Source organism: Arachis ipaensis, chromosome B08 (assembly GCF_000816755.2).
Source record: "Arachis ipaensis cultivar K30076 chromosome B08, Araip1.1, whole genome shotgun sequence".
Taxonomy (NCBI): domain Eukaryota; kingdom Viridiplantae; phylum Streptophyta; class Magnoliopsida; order Fabales; family Fabaceae; genus Arachis; species Arachis ipaensis.
In genome coordinates, this window is record NC_029792.2 from 117,604,507 (window position 1) to 117,622,065 (window position 17,559).

The 17,559-nt window shown below is 37.8% G+C and overlaps 1 protein-coding gene across 1 annotated transcript; it reads left to right on the top strand.

Annotated features, from left to right (window-relative positions):
- On the top strand, window positions 787-1,470 carry LOC107611584 (uncharacterized protein K02A2.6-like). The gene has a single exon (XM_016313495.1). The coding sequence runs from the start codon at window positions 787-789 to the stop codon at window positions 1,468-1,470; it is 684 nt and encodes a 227-aa protein (XP_016168981.1).

Sequence of the window (17,559 nt, forward strand, 5' to 3'; positions counted from 1 at the left end):
TGTAGAAGTCACAATGGAGACTCCCGACACACCGAACACACGGTGGAAACTCTATGTTAACGGAGCATCCAACCAAATATTCGGAGGTGCCGGGATCATCCTCGAAAACTCTGCAGGAATAGCCTACGAGCAATCCATCAAGTTCGAGTTCCTGGTCTCCAATAACCAGGCCGAGTATAAAGCACTGATAGGGGGACTGATACTAGCCAAAGAAGTCGGAGCGTCAAAAGTGGAAATCAGTAGCGACTCCCAAGTCGTTACCTCCCAAGTAAATGGCAACTACCAAGCCAGGGACGCGCTACTACAGAAATACTTGGAAAAGGTAAAAGAGCTATGCAAAAGCTTCGAAGAAGTCACAATCCAGCACGTCCCAAGAGAAAGAAACGCCCGAGCAGACCTCCTTTTCAAGCTCGCGAGCACCAAACCCGGAACGGGGAACAGATCCCTAATCCAAGGGCTGGCAACGAAACCTGCAATCGTCATGTGCACAACCCAGGTGCCAAATCCACCCTCATGGATAGACCCCATCTCCCGGTATCTGGAGCATGCGGAAACACCCCTAGATGAGAAGGAAGCACAGGCTATTAAAAGGGAAGCCCCAAATATACAATCATACAAGGACAATTGTACAAGCGATGGCTTCACCAACCCCTACTCAAATGCTTACACCCCGACCAGACGGACTATGTCCTAACAGAAGTCCACGAAGGGTGTTGTGGTCACCACATCGGGGGAAGATCTTTAGCAAGAAAGATCATCCGAGCAGAATACTACTGGCCCACAATGATGTCGGACGCTCAGGAGTTCGTGAAAAGATGCAAAAAATGCCAAGAAAATGCCAACTTTCACAAAGCACCTCCCGAAGAGCTTAGTCTAATGATGGCCCCCCGACCTTTCGTCCAATGGGGAGTCGACCTCTTAGGGCCATTCCCACCGGGGCCCGGGCAAGTGAAGTACTTAATAGTGGTCATAGACTATTACACCAAATGGGTGGAAGCAGAACCACTAGCCAGCATATCCGCAGCTAATTGTCAAAAGTTTATGTGGAAACAAGTGGTCACTAGATTCGGGATCCCAGAGAGCGTCATATCAGACAACGGGACACAGTTCACCGACAAAAAATTCAAAGGATTCCTAGAAGGTCTAAAGATCAAACAGAAGTTCTCCTCAGTCGAACACCCCCAAACCAACGGCCAGATCGAAGCAGCCAACAAAGTCATCCTAAAGGGGCTGAAGAAGCGACTTGAAGGGAAGAAGGGCTCATGGATAGACGAGCTAGCCTCAGTCTTGTGGTCGTACAGAACCACCCCCCAATCATCTACCGGCGAAACCCCTTCCGACTCACATACGGGGTCGACGCAGTCATCCCAGTCAAGGTCGGGAAACCAACCCCAAGGTTACTCCTCGGAGGAGGAAGTGAGGCGATCGAAAAGGACCTGGCCGATGAGACGAGGCAAATGGCACACCTAGCAGAAGCAGCAATAAAGCACAGAATAGCCCTAAGGTACAATGGCAAAGTACTGAAGAGAAGCTTAGGAGAAGGCGACCTGGTCTTGCGACGTAACGACATAGGACCACCAACCCTTGGGGAAGGCAAGCTAGCCGCGAACTGGGAAGGACCTTACAGAGTAAGAGAAGTCCTCAGCAAAGGAGGCTACAAGCTAAAAAAACTGGATGGAAACGAGATGCCGAGAACATGGAACATGGCAAACCTCAGGAGGTTCTACTCGTAAGAAGGGGCGACCACACGATCCGACAACCTCAACCCGCCTCCTATGTCCCACCTTTACATTCTCATTCTATGTCTCTCTTTTCTACAATCATGTCATTTCCTTCTATTATCTTTCACTTAATTACACATTACATTATTTTCTTGTCTCAGAATCCTAACAATATGATAAGTTTACTTTTTGCAAAGTCTCAAATCGGAATAACAAGCGAGACAAGAAAGGCAAAATGGTCGACCTAACGGAAATCCGAGATTGATCACCCCGGGAACCATAAGGGACCAAAAGAAAACAAATTGGCTCAGACAAGCAACAACAAATAAATATCACGATAACGGTAAACCAAAAGGTCGCGACGGCCCGAGCAAACAAAAAGCAAAAGCAAGGCCACGACGGCCCGAATAAAACCAGCAATAACCTAAACGGCAGTCGTAAATATAAGCAAAAAGAAAAAGTATTCGGTACAGCCAAAGGACGCCTCATAATAGGCCCCAGAATAAAGAACAAGTTACAAAACAAAACAAAGAGCAAAGGAAACCGGGAAATATCCATCCAAGCGCTTAAAGAATGTCAACAATCTTCCCGGCCTCCACAGTCTTCATCGTACCAACTTGGGAGAGGTCAAGATCGGGAGCCAGAACGGCCACCTGCAGCTTTATCCTTCCTTAGTCAGCTTGACGGCCTCACGAGCCCCCTTTGCAAGCTCCTTGTTCCTTTTCTTCAGGGTAGCCATCTCCTGAGAAGCAGCCTCCGCCGAGCTCTCCGCCAACTTCAGCTTCTCCTCAACCCTCTTCTTTATGGCAGCAGTCTCACCACGGGAGGTATTCAGATCCTTCATCAAGGCCATATCTCGATCCACCAGCCTGTTAATCTCTTTGGCATCCTCCTCAGCCTTCTTCTCCTGCTCGGACAACTTTGTCTTCAGAGATTCCTCCCGAGATCGCGAGTCCGTCAGATCTTTTTGGAAGTTGTGAAGCCTTACCTCCATAGCATGATAGTTGCCCAAGACAGGCTCCACCTTCTTGGCGATAGCAGCAGCTCGGAGAAGACTACCGTAGATCCACTTGGCCTACCCGGAAAGGTCGGCCTCATGAAAAAACTCCTCAGTGCTGGGGAGCAACTGGGAGTCGATGAAACCCCCGGCATCGAAGTTTTTCTCCATAACCGAGAGCACCTTCCCGGTATCTCACTTCTTCTTCTTGGATTTACCCACAACCTTCAGCTCATCATCACCAAAACTAAAATCATCTTCAAAAATTTCTGTCTCTATACCATCGGACCCAGCAACCTTCTCGGGAGGAACAACTTTCTCCAGATGAGCCTGGTCGGCCCCGTGCACCTGACCACTGGCCTCCCCGGTTTCCCCTTGCCCCTGACTTGCCATAGGGGTCGCCAAAGAGTCATCCTCACCCTCCTCGTTCCCCTTGATGAGATTCATCAAGTCATCCAAAGTCTTCTTCCCGCCAGCCATGGAAACTGCGAGTAAAGAAAAAGAGAGAAAAGGTGTCAACAATAGAAAATTAAAGAATAGAAGAACTCAAAGGAAAAAGGAACCCACCAACATACGACCGACTGGCCTCCCGGTCCCCCATCACCATACGGGGATTAAGGTTCTTCTCACCAAAAATGGCCAACAGAATATCGGCAATATTGCGATCTTCCGGGCTCAGCCAGTCATAAGATACCTTTATAAGATAGTCGGACCCCGCCCGAAAACTCCAGTAAGTCGGGATCCGCCTAGCCCCCTCAGCCGTAAGCCAGAAAGGCTGATGACCCTCGACCGGTCTAACCTTAAAAAAGGTAGACTTAAAGCCATGATAGGAATCCTCGAATAGGCAAAGATTCTACGCCCCTGTTGGGCCCTAAAAGACATATAACCCTTCTTAGCCTTTCCCTAGCTAGAAGGGTTCGTGAGCAAGAAGAGGTAGAGGAAGACATTCACTGAGATCGGCAGCTTCAGGTACTCGCAAACCATCTCAAAGCACCGGATGGAGGCCCAACTATTCGGGTGAAGCTGCGACGGTGCAACATCACAGCAATTTAATAAACCCATAACGAAAGGAGAAAAAGGCAGACGAAGCCCCAAGGTCGTGAACATGGGCTCGTAAACCCACAACCAATCAACAACTCGAGGGGAAGCCAAGTTTTTTTGGCAGACGCTCTCCCGACCAGCAGGGACATAGACTTGATAGAGCGCCTCCTCGGGACCCCCTCCACACAAGAGCCCTGACTGTCGTAGTTTCTAGAGCCCCTCCTTTGTAATCCTAAAAGGAGTATCCCTCACATCGGAGGAAACCCAGGCGTAGTGGTCAACGAAGTCGGCTAGGGGGCGCTGAGCCTGACTCGAGGAAGTAAGACGCTCAGCCATACCTACAGCGGGGGCACCACTTAGTCAAGATGGAAAGTCGGAAACCCTCAAAACAAAAAAATTGAAAAGATAACTATGAATCCACCTTCTAGCCCCTTATACTAACCCAGAAACGCAAGTAAAAATGCAAGAAAACCCAGTGGCACCACCTCTAAGAAGAAAAAGCAAAACGAAGAAGCCCAGGCACACAAGCAAAAATACACGAAAACTGGAAATAAGCAACCAAAAAGGGGAAAAGCCATGAAAGCTTACCAGAAGAAGCAGAATCTGTAAGAAGCAGATAGGAAGGAAGATGGGACACTGTGAGCGAGAATGATCAAAGCAACAGCAAGGAGCAAGAATGTTCGAAGCAGAAGCAAGGGCAGGAGCAGCAACAGTGCGAAAGAATAAGAGATGAGGAAAAGGAAAAGTAAAGAAAAGAGGAGGTTACGAAATAAAAAAGGGGAGAAAAGCATAACCGCCGAGGAAAAGCGCCAAAAGGCAGGGGCATATTTGCCATTTCACCCAAAATTTTAAATCAATGAAATGATGGGCATTTAATGCCCAGCGCCAAAACCAAGAAAGCAGCACAAAGGTCGAAGCGACCATGCGTGGGTGACACAAAACGCTATCAACGAGTTCCCGAAAAAGAAGAAAAGTTTGCCCCCTTGGCGAAAAAGACAAACGTGTCCAGCCACGAGCCCCAGACCTCAAGGCTGGCACGTTGGAGGCACTGTTTCGGACTGCCAAGTCCAGCCCAGGAAGTCGTCGGGTCGGGGCACTACCCCACCCAGGCCCAAACCTCCAGCAAAAGGGTTCCACGGGTCGGTCCCTAACACCCGACCCAGGGCCCGACCAACTCCACCCAAAGCATGCTATCGTGTGGGTCGATACCCTCAGGGTCTGTACCCGGCATCCCGACCCGAAGTACGGGATGACCCACTCACGTGGAAAGCAACAGCTCACAGGTCCTCTATCAATGGGCCTAACCTTTAATGAGCCCACCCAACATAGTATATAAGGGGAGAGGACAGCTCTCCCCCTAAGGTACGTCACATCCTTACCTAATTCTGCCACCCTCCAGTACGGACTCTGACTTGATCGTTGGAGTGTCCTTGCAAGTGGCCACCCCCCGCTCCGTTCAACCTCCGACGTCGCCAGCGCACGATTTCCCTCGCTCCACGCCAGCTCGGGGTCTCCTCTCTCTCCTAATCATCACCTACCGACGACCCGAGAACACCAGGTAACGAACAATAATCAAACTCAGTTTCATTCTATTCTACCTATAATCAAATTCATTATATTGTACCTATCCATATACATCAAACATATGCAAAAACAAGAGTACATAATCAAACTTAGTATAACATGCACAGCAGCAGCAAAATCATTCTATTCTACCTATAATCAAATTCATTATATTGTACCTATCCCTATACATCAAACATATGCAAAAATAAGAGTACATAATCAAACTTAGTATAACATGCACAGCAGCAGCAAAATCATTCTATTGTACCTATCTATACATCAAACATATGCAAAAACAAAAGTACATAATCAAAATCAGTATATCATGCACAGCAACAGTAAATTCATTCTATTCTGCCTATCCCTATACATTAAACACATGCAAAAACCAAAATGCATATAATTAACTTCGTATCAAAGCTCACAACGTCGCCAAAGTACTCGTAAGCAGCAAGACTTCTAGCATCAGCCCAAAAAGCATGCTTTATGTGATGTTGCTCGTCCAATTTAACTTCGTAAAAGAAGTTGCGGTTTTGTTCTTGCATCCTCTGAAAATACTGCATTAATGATTGCGCATCCCCCTCTTTTTCTATCACTCTAACACTTCTTGCTACATGATTCCGAAGATCTATTTGAGTAAAAGTTAATTTATCATATCCACCAGCAGCAGTTGCTAAGCTTTGATAGGTGTTTCTTATTGTAACACCAGCTTGATCATTGATCTCAGCTATCCGTTTGGCATGCAAGCTTAGTTCCCTGTTCTTTCTTAGAGTCTTTGTCATGCTAGGACTAATAGCATGGTTGTGCTGGACATTAACAAAGGTTAACACATATTCCATCTTCTTATCCCTTTTCACAATAATCCTAACTTTACAATTTTGCTCGAAAGTTATATTTGTCTTCTTTAGTGGATCAATTTTTGATCTTCGATAACCAGCTCTAGAACATACCAAGATTTGGTATGTAATTTATCTATTTTGATCCCACTTAATAGTTCTTATATTCCATGAAAAATTAACCCTTTTTTGCATAATTGGTATAAAAAGTTTCATAATCTTTCACAGAGGAGAATGCCATTCCTATGTTTGGAACAACCTAAAAACATAGATAATAAAAAATTTAATAAAATCAAATCAGGTATAAAAATGCTCTAAATTTTCTATGAATGAACAAGACAAATTAGTAGTCAAGCACTGAACCTGAGTATAATCAAACTCAGTAAACATTTATAATCAAACTCAGTAGTCAAATATAATACTGATCCCGAATATAATCAAACTCGGTAAACATGATAATCAAACTCAATAGTCAAATATAACACTAAACTCCAACACATTCATAGCATCATCATTTGATCTAAGCAAATGCAGAAATTTTAAACATGCAAACTACCAATTTGACTCCAATCCAAAAGCTAAACATTTTTCTCATTATACAAATTTATAACATAAATTTTTTAGGATATAATCACACAACGTACATGATGTAAAAGGATCTAAATGACATAATGAAGCCACATATCAGAAGCATAACTATTAGGAATTTGCCTATGGAATAAGCTTGTGTATAAAAGGCAATTACTTCTGTATATGCAAATTCTTCCATTGACATAAGCTTGTGACATGCTCCTCTTTCTAACAGGCCTATGCTACTGAAATTTTTCGAGAAATAATATTGATCGGTGTATAGTAATTTACTAAATCAGTGATGTCGCTCAAATCAAAGAATAAGCCAAATCAGAAGCATTTGTATAACTAAATAATCAACAAAATTAAAATCAAATCAGGAATAAAACATGGATAATCAAAAAATTAAAATCAAATCAAGAATAACAAATTAACAAATGAAGTAAATTAAACACAAACCTCATCATTCGAGCTTGTGGATTTCATGGAATCAAAAGTTATAATCAAAACCCTAAGATAACAAGAACCAAAAACGGCACGAAGCAAAGCGGAGGAAACCACGGAGAAGAGAAGAAAGTGAGGAGTGAGGTTGGCGCAATCGAAGAGAAGAGAAGAGAATTGAGGTGCATGAAATGGAACCCTTTCTGCGAGAAGAGAAGAAAGCGCGAGAGATTTTGGCGCGATGAAGAAACCCATTCCCAGCGCGTTTGCTACTGTAACCGTATTTTTTTACTTCCTTATACATAACGTATTTTATACTGTATTTTAGTGAGAGTGGCTGAATTGGTGGCTGAAAAATAGTGTATAAATAGCATTTTTGAAAAATTTAATAAGTTAATCGTTGAAATAATTCATAGAAAAATGTATTCGAATTTTAAATTTTGAATTTGATATTAAGAAGATTAAAATAATCTTTTAGAATTAAGGTTATTTAATTTTATTAATAATTTATAATTTGAATTTAATTTTAGAATATCTTTTAGTTAATTTTAAAAAAAGACTAGAGTATTTTCTTTAGAATTAAGGTTATTTGATAGTGTTAAAATACAAAAATTAATTTGATTTAAAAAGACGAAAATATTAGTCAATTTTTTAAAAACTAAGATAATCTTTTTAGGACTAATTTCAAAATACTAAGATACCCTTATATGATCAAAGTTCTTTTAGATTTTTTTATAAATGTCAATTTGATTTAAAAGGATTAAAATATCCTTTTAGTCAATTTTAAAAATACTAAAATACTCTTTTAAAAATAATTTTAAAAAGACTAAAATATGCTTATAAGGCTAAAAGCTCTCTTCTCACACTCAACTCATCACTCTCACATATCTCTTGTCAACTAAAACTCTTCTCTTCACATACCAGAAGAAGTGAAGAATAAAAGAAGGAAGAAGCCTTGCTTCATCATTTTCATCCTATAACAATTCCAAAAAAACTTAAAATTAAAGATGTTGATCGTACTAATTTTACATTGTTAATTATCTTTGTTATTTTAATTATGTGAGTAATTAGTTTCTAGTTATATTTTATTTTTTAGTTAAAAAAATATTAGTTAGTTGGATCTTGTTTGGTCATAATGATTTATTGTATGCAGATTATATATATTTAGTGAATTACTTAATTTTATATGACAGAGGGCTTAGGATTCGGTGGTCCCAGAACCTTTGGACCACTTAATGGTCCCATTAGAAAATATGTTTTTAGAGTTTTTTTAACAATTGCTACATAGTCTTTGAACTAATTTTAATTACAAATTAATCCCATATATTTTATTTAATTATAGAAACTGTTTTTTATTTTATAAATTATTATTTTATCAACTATCTATTATATTTATTAACAATCAAATACAAAAACAACAACCAATTATATCCTCCATTGATCCTAATAAAGCTTTTGGCCATTTCAATCGTGACGTTCGTCATGGCTTCCAAATCGTGTTTCCTTGAAATTCAATCGATTGGATTACAGTGTATCACAAAACAATCGATTGAAAGTTGTAAGGTAGAATGGTTTTCGCTTAAACCAATCGATTGTTTATACTTTCCAATCGAATGAATGCCTCAAAACAATCGATTGTTTTTGTTACTCAATCGATTGAATTCACGAAAACAACATGGATTTGCCAAATACAATCGATTGGAAAATGATGACATTGAAGTTTTAACCAAATTCAATCGATTGATAATGTAATCCAATCGATTGGAAGGTGATTAAGTTGAATTTTTTGCCAACTTCAATCGATTGGTAATGCTACCCAATCGATTGAAAAGTGATGACTTTGAATTTTTTGCCAAATTCAATCGATTGGTAATGCAATCCAATCGATTGAAAAGTGATGACATTGAACTTTTTGCCAAATTCAATCGATTGGTAATGTAATCCAATCGATTGAAATTTGAAACGTACTATGTATTAAAGCAGATAACCCTGCGTATTCACACCCACTCTCTCCCCCTTTTAAACGTTCGAACGCCATTTCTACACCTCTCTCCTCTCTCTAAAATCCAGAAAGCTTCTGTCTTCTTCTTCTCCATTATGAGAGAGGCCACTGATTGTGAGAGAGGCACTGATTGGCAATAGATTGAATTACATTACCAATCGATTAAATTTGGCTAAAACTTCAATGTCATCACTTTCCAATCGATTGTATTTGGCAAATCCATGTTGTTTTCGTGAATTCAATCGATTGAGTAACAAAAACAATCGATTGTTTTGAGGCATTCATTCGATTGGAAAGTATAAACAATCGATTGGTTTAAGCGAAAACCATTCTACCTTACAACTTTCAATCGATTGTTTTGTGATACACTGTAATCCAATCGATTGAATTTCAAGGAAACACGATTTGGAAGCCATGACGAACGTCACGAGATCAAATTTAATATTTTAATCGATTGGAATGGCTAAAAGCTTTATTAGGATCAATGGAAGATATAATTAGTTGTTGTTTTTGTATTTGATTGTTAATAAATATAATAGATAATTGATAAAATAATAATTTATAAAATAAAAAACAGTTTCTATAATTAAATAAAATATATGGAGTTAATTTGTAATTAAAATTAGTTCAAAGACTATGTAACAATTATTAAAAAAAACTCTAAAAACATGTTTTCTAATGGAACCATTAAGTGGTCCAAAGATTCTGAGACCACCGAATCCTGACCCATGACAGAGATAATGTGTATATATATTAGTGTGTTAATTTGATTAAACATAGATAGTTAGTTATAGGTACGGCATGAGACAAAGTCTTTTGTTTGGGTATATTGAATGAATGCTATTAAGTACAAATGTTACTTAATTTTAACGTTTTTTTATTCACTATCACTTAGGTAGCGTTTGTTTTTGAAGACACAATACAGAGACATGGACAGCACATCTTTAAAAAGCGTTTGGAAGCAAAGACATGGACACTAAACATATTGTCTACGGGACAGTTTTTTATACTTTTGTGTCCACTCTTTTACGAAGGACAATGATGGACACGGGATTTAGAAGAGAGACGCGGACTGTTTTTATGAATTTTTTTTCTTTTTTGTCCATGGTGCTATTTTTTATTATTCCACTGTTACCCCTTCTTATTTTTCCTATTTTGCATCGTTCTCAGAAAGTATTTTTTTTTTCTCCATACTCTTTTTCTATCCCTACATCCTCCTTCTTTCTCTTTTTTTTCTCAGGTACTCTCACCTTTTTATAGAAATTTTTATTGGACTGGATAATTCTTTTTTTTTATCATTCTTACTTCAACATTATTTTAACTTTATATTATATTATTTGATTTGTAATAAAAATAATAACAAAAATAATTAGTCTTGAGACTTTTGAAAGATAAATATTATAAAGGTAAAATTGATATCTAAAAATGCTAAAAAATAATTTATAAGTTGTAATTGATTTTATATAATTTAAAGAAAAATCAATTTTTTAAAAAGAAAAATAAAATTTTAGATAAAAAAAATAGTTTTCTAAATAAAAATAAATTTATGTGCAAAAATTAATTTTTTTTTCATGTAAAGTTGGATTCTTTTTTTAAAACTGATTTTGTATTTAAAATTAATTTGGCTTATTAACCTAAACGAAATTTTTTATTAATCAAACTGAGATTTATTTTTTTTGTTAATATTAACCATATGTATTCTTACATATTAATAATAAATTTAAAAAAAATAATTATATTTATAAATTTTATTTTAATATAAATACTATTATATAATTTTTTATTAAAATTTTTGACTGCTTTAAATATTTTTTTCAAGTTCCCAGTGTTTGTACTCCTGCGTACTCTCATTCTTTATTAAATTAGTTTATATTAGAAAATTTGGAATCACATAGCTATTTTAGTCATTTTATATAATATTTTAGTCTTGTCCATGTGTATCTAAACATAATACTGGACATTACATTAGTGTCCTATCCATCGTATCCAAACACGATACACAAAACATAATTTTTAATGTCTCCGTCTTATTGTCTTTGTCTCGATGTCCTATTCTGTCGTGTCTCTAAAAACAAACGCTACCTTACTTCCATTCGTTCGACTGAGAAGACCCGATGAGAAGAGGTGGTGAAGACGAAAAAGAGTGATGAGCAATGGGTAAAGACATGCTGAGAAGAGGTGGTGAAGTCTTTTCGTTTTTTTTTTTCACCATCACTTACTTCCATTCAATTTATATCCTTTAATTTAGTCACCAAAAAATTGTAAGTCACCAAAAAAATATCCTTTAATTTCTAAATTTTTTTTTTTACTTGTGGGATCCAACGATTTGGGTTTTTTTATTCAAAAATATTACAAGTCCACAATTTGGACCCAGAGACTTGGGCTTCGTAGTTTAAAAAGACAAATCTACTACTTGGACCAACCGATTTATGGACAACAAATTTTCAAATTCTCTAAAAAAAATTTGACAATTCGATTTCTTTTAACCCATCCAGCATAAATCGGTTGGTGCGATTTAATTACCTATATTTTAAAAAAAATAAACACCACATAAGAGAAAACACACAACTTTTCCAATATCAATGCGTAAACACTCAATTATGTTCCATATCAAAAAATGAACCATGATTTTAATTTTTTTTTTAAAATATAAATCTAAACTTGAAATAGAAATATGACGATTTAATTTCTAAAATATTTTAATTTTCTAAAAATAAGAATTAGAAGGTCCAATTTTAATATTATAAATTTTTTGAATTTTTTAATTTTGTGAAAAGTAAAATTAGAGTATCTGATTTTAGTTTAAAATAAACTTTTTTATTTATTTCAAAATAAAATCGAAGAATCTGATTTCTCAAATGATCATATAGATATATATCACACTTCTTTAAACCATATGTGTGCATTTCACTCCTTCTTTGCCAATAAAAAAAATACTTTACAACATACCATATCTTATCCTATTTCCTTTTTTATTGTTCAACTAAAATATCTAAAGTATTCAAAACAATTTCTATGTTATACAACTAAAATTTTTGTATTTTTTAAGTAATATTTTTGTATTTTTCTTCTTTTCCATTCAATTCAACTAAAAAAACTGTACAGTTCAAAATAACTTTTATATTATATAAACTAAAATTTCTCTGTTTCCAACAAAATTTCTATATTTTTCAATTAAATTTTTTGTATTTTTTAACAAAAAATTGTGTTTTTTTTTTGTTTATTTTTCAAAGTTCTCTTTCTCCTTTTTCATTTTCTTCTTTTTATTTCACCTTTCAAAAGGAAAAAAAAAAAAGCAAAAGCAACAATAATATATATATATATCAAAAAAGAAAGAAAATTGTGCAACTGCAGAATAAGAAATATATAATTTACATGCATATTATGTAAGTGATTTTTGCTATATCAAAAAGATTAATTAAACTTAATTATCAAAAAGATTTGTTCACCTACTAACACTACCCTTAATTATATTTATTGGGCTAAAGTTTCGTTCTCTGAAATGAAAAATATAAAACAATTTTTTTGGAAACAATTGAGCTAAACCTCAGAGTGGTCCCTGAAGTTACACTCGTGCTTCATAGTGGTCCCAGAACTTAACAATTACTCAAAATAGTACCTGAAGTTACACTTCGGGACCCAATGTTGTCCTTCCGGCACATTTGCTCCAGCTGGCGTGTTCGGAAAGCTGATGTGGCTAAGTTGGTGACACCTGGGCAACGCTAACGGCTAGCTGAGGTGGATGAACGAATTTAATGACTCAATTTGGTCCCTAATTCGAAGTTTAAAATCCCTAATTCCTAAATCTGAAGCTCAATCTCCAGTGCCCTTCTCTTCTCGTTTGGTCTCTTCCGTTGGTTTCTCTTCAGCATCTTGATACCCAGACGGGAATAGCTAGCACAAGCAACGCTGCTGGGAGCTCGAACAACCCACGATCGTTTGGAAGTATCATGAGAAGAATGAACAGGAACAGGGACTCGATTTTGCTAGAATGGTGTAGATGCGGTTTGAGACCAGTGCTGCGATGGTCAACAACGGGTTCTAATCCAGGGAGACCGTTCGTGGGTTGCCCAAACTACAATGTAAGCATTTGTTGTTGTTGTTTGCTGTAATTTTGGATATAAATTTGGTTGATTCTTTTACCTTGGTGTAGACTGTAGGCAAGAAGTGGTGTGGTTTGTTTTTGTGGATTGATAAAATTCTTGAAGAAGATGTGATGACATGTGATGGTAGAGCAAGCCCTTCAATTGACAATGAAGAATGGAAGCTGAAGTTTGCTTGGAAACTTGGAAGATTAGAGTCTGAAGTTAGGGTTCTGAAAGTGGGTGGAGTTTTGGTGTTTGTATTTATGCTGTTGGTTACAGTAGCTATTCTTGTCTTAAAGTTAGATAGGCAGTTTGGCCAATTGTATCTGGGAAGAAACAAATGACTTATTCATGTTCTTGCTGTAGTTGTACCTGTTATTTTGTTTGAAAGAAATGAAAATTAAGTGATTGAGACTAGTGTGCTTGCATATTTTGGAAATTAGAAAAACAAGATGAACTACCAATTTATTCATTCAAAATATAATTGTTGTCAATAAAATGGGAATTGACAGTCTTTGAAATGCATCTTAATTGCATATGAGAGTACTAAATAAAACAAAAAATCTAACATTGATCTCTTTAAGAAAGTCATCATTCATATTTCATATTGTATTGATTACATTTAAAATAAGGCATTATAAAGCCAGAACAATAGTCACCAACTATATCAGAGTTTTCAAAACATAAGTGTCATAAGTTTTCAATCTCCAACACTGGAATTGTAAATAAGAAAGCATATACAGTAAATTACTTTAGCCAAACAGACAAATAAAGACACCATATTGTCCCTAAATATACTAAACTAAGTCAGTAATTCTTGGTTCTGGGTGGCTTGAATCCAGGATTATGCATAAATTGCATTGTGGTTGCTGGTAGATTTCTTGCTGTTTCAGTGCTTGCAGGCTGAGTGCTTGTGGGGAGAGTGCTTGCAGATGGAGCAGATGGAGTGCTTGCAGATGGGGTGCTGGTTGGTTGGGTGGTAGCAGTGGGTATGCTTGTTGATGGACTGGTCTTTGTGGGTGCGGACAACTTTCTCTTAGGAGGCAGTTTGGGTGGCCGAACAGGGGGTGGTTGCACCTATGTATGAAACACCAAAAATTTAATGTGACTAAGCAAAACTAAAAGAGTGGAATATACATGTATATATATGGGTACGTAATATTACCAACTTGTTGCGAGTCATCAGTTTCTGACAAAATAGACTGACTATGATCAAGCTGAATCTCAACCTGATCCTGTGATAGAGCTGGGGCATCACCACCATTTACAGCAGCAGTTGGAGCAGAATTATTGACCTCAACTCCATTAGCATCAGAATTAGCAGCAGCAGCAGCAGCCGCCACAGCAGCTGATTCTTCGTCAACAGCCCTCTTATGACAGTTCCTCTTTGTGTGACCTGATTCACCACAATAGCGACAATGTCCTTTTTTATAAACTCTTTTCATGGAGGTCTTCGGCTTCTTGCCTCTACTTGGCTCCTCATCAGCATCCTTTCTTCTTTTCTTCTTAATTGGCCCTGGTTTCTTCTTGAACTTTGGTGCTTGAGGTTTATTATGTGGTGATTTCTCTCACAGTGCCTGGCCAGGTGAACATATTAACATAGTGCTGGTAGTAATTAAATACAACAATTATTTAAACTCAGCAGGTATTTAATACAACAATTATTTAATTTACACAGAAGTTATTCAATTTATACTACTATTATTTACAACTCAGCAGGTATATCTAAGAATCACTACCATTATTCAACATATCTAGCAATAAACAAGAACAATACCTTTTGCATGTCTGAAATAAAACACCAACCATGTTGTTTGTAATCACCCAAGTCTTGGTGCAGCAATTCCAGAAACCATCGCCAATTCTCAGTGTTTTCGATGGACACTATTGCATAAGCAATCATATAAATGTGATTATTTGCGTCTTGACCAATTGCAGAGAGGATTTGACCACCATGTTTTGTTTTTAGAAATGCTCCATCCAACCCTATAAGTAATGCTGCATTTCCTCAGAGTGCCAAGACTCTCCACCATCAGATTCATCATAAGCTCCATCTTGAGCATCATAATATGCTCCCATTTCACCAACCTTAGGAATCGGGCCAAAGAAGAATTCATCATCTTCAGACCCTGAGTCTGCACACACAAGACCGTCATCCTCAAGCATAACTGAACTCTTTTCATTAACTTCTTCATTATCAGTTGTAGTCCTTTTTTTAACATCACTCTTCTTTTCAATTGATCTCTTCACAAACACTTCTTCTTCCTCACTGGAGACATCATCACCAGCAGGCCTATACGGTTCATCTTCTACACTGTCATAACTATCATGGCTGTCTGAAGATTCTTCCTCACTAGACAAGCTAACAAACATAGTTTCGAAATCCTTTCCCTTACCAGATGCTCTTCCAAAAGTTCCAGTTGCAACTGATCTTGTTAAAGGTCTCCTAGCATGTAATGCTGCATTTTTTACTTTTTGAGGGCCTTTCTTTGGTATATCAGACCTCCTTGATTTTTGTGATGCTGATCTTGTTAGAGGTTTTGAAGTGGGCTGGGCCGTTGACTTTGGTGGTGGGTTGGGCTTGCTTGTAGGAGCAGCAGTGGACTAGCCCATTCTTTTTTGTGGTAGGTTGGGCTTGGAACTAGTAGCAACTGTGGGTTTGGCCATTGTTTTGGGTGGTGGGGTGGGCTTAACAGTGGGAGTAGCAGCAGTGGGTGCTGCCATTTTTTTGGGTGGTGATTTGAAATAACTAATAGCAGATGCAGTAATGTGACTCTTATGCTTTGACCCTGAAATACCTTTACCAGTAGGTATAGTTGGAGGGATTGTTATTGGATTAGCAATTGTGGTGTTTATTGGTTCTGAGGTTGCTTGCTTTTGGATGATGCTACTTCTGTTATCTCATCAAACACAGGTTCGGAGACCCCATGTTCATAATACACATGGACAATTCTCTTGTTGGTCTGAGCAAGATAACACATCTCCATGAGTTCTTTGTCATGTGTCAAAGCTCTAAGACCACTTTGCAATGGCCTATTAGGCACCAGCCACCAACAGTGAGTCACATTGTCATACCCAAGTGTCTTATAGTAGTCTCGAACAAAAAATACATCAACTGTGTCTACGTCAAATCTCGGCAACTCAGAAGTCTGTCCACCACTGTAACTCACACTTCCATCACGCTCTGTCACGAATAACCCTCCATGGTGAAATATGATAGTAATACAAGGGTCTCCCATCTGCAATTTAAAAACAAAGTCATGATCAACCTCATCATCTTCAACCATATCAACAACTTGGAAACCACATTAACTGTAAATGCAATAACGAATAACAGATAAGAAACAGCTTTTCACCATGACAAACAACCGTTATACAGTCAACACTTTCATTAGCCTAACCACTCAGAAAACTAGTTGCGATCAAACCCTAGCTAAATATTGTGAAACACAATCATGCATACCCACAGATTACACTCCAAAAAATTGTTTCTAACTGCTGAAGAGATTAAACTAACAACTTTAACAAAAAACAGAGCATTCCTTATATCACATTATATTTTTTCTTTTTTCCCTTACCTTTTTCAGAGAAACCAGCCTTCGATACAGTCTTCGTTTGAGGCAGATGACGATATCCGATCCTATATAGCAGTCGTGCTCCACAGAAATCGCAACAGTTACAGCAATCTATCCACCGCCATTGATGAGTATAGGGGAGGAGGGGTTTCTGTTGTATTTTAAGGGAGGGAAGACAATGCGTTACGTTAACGTTTGATGGGGGACTCTTCAAAACCAACTTTGGACTGAAACGACATCGTTTTAGGGGATTTACGCGCCACCAACGATACTACGTCGTTTCAGCGTTGCCCAGGTGTCACCAACTTAGCCACATCAGCTTTCCGAACACGCCAGCTGGAGCAAATGTGCCGGAAGGACAACACTGGGTCCCGGAGTGTAACTTTCAGGTACTATTTTGAGTAATTGTTAAGTTCAGGGACCACTATGAAGCACGAGTGTAACTTCAGGGACCACTCTGAGGCTTAGCTCGGAAACAATTGCTTTGATATATCAGAAGATAAATTGAATTGAATTTATAAAAGGAAAAGTACGAGGAGCCAATGTATGTTTTATACAATATGTACAATGGGGTTAAATTGAAATTAGAATTAAATTAGAGGCAATTAATTAATTTTGAGTAGTTTCTAATTTAAAACTTGAATCAAATCATGATTCCCATCCGTTATGGAATCAAATTAGGATTACCTCCCTCTCTCAATATGATGTGAACTTCTTCTCTCACT

Coding starts and splice junctions, on each gene's coding strand:
- LOC107611584 (XM_016313495.1), top strand. CDS start 787: ATGTCGGACGCTCAGGAGTTCGTGAAAAGATGCAAAAAATGCCAAGAA.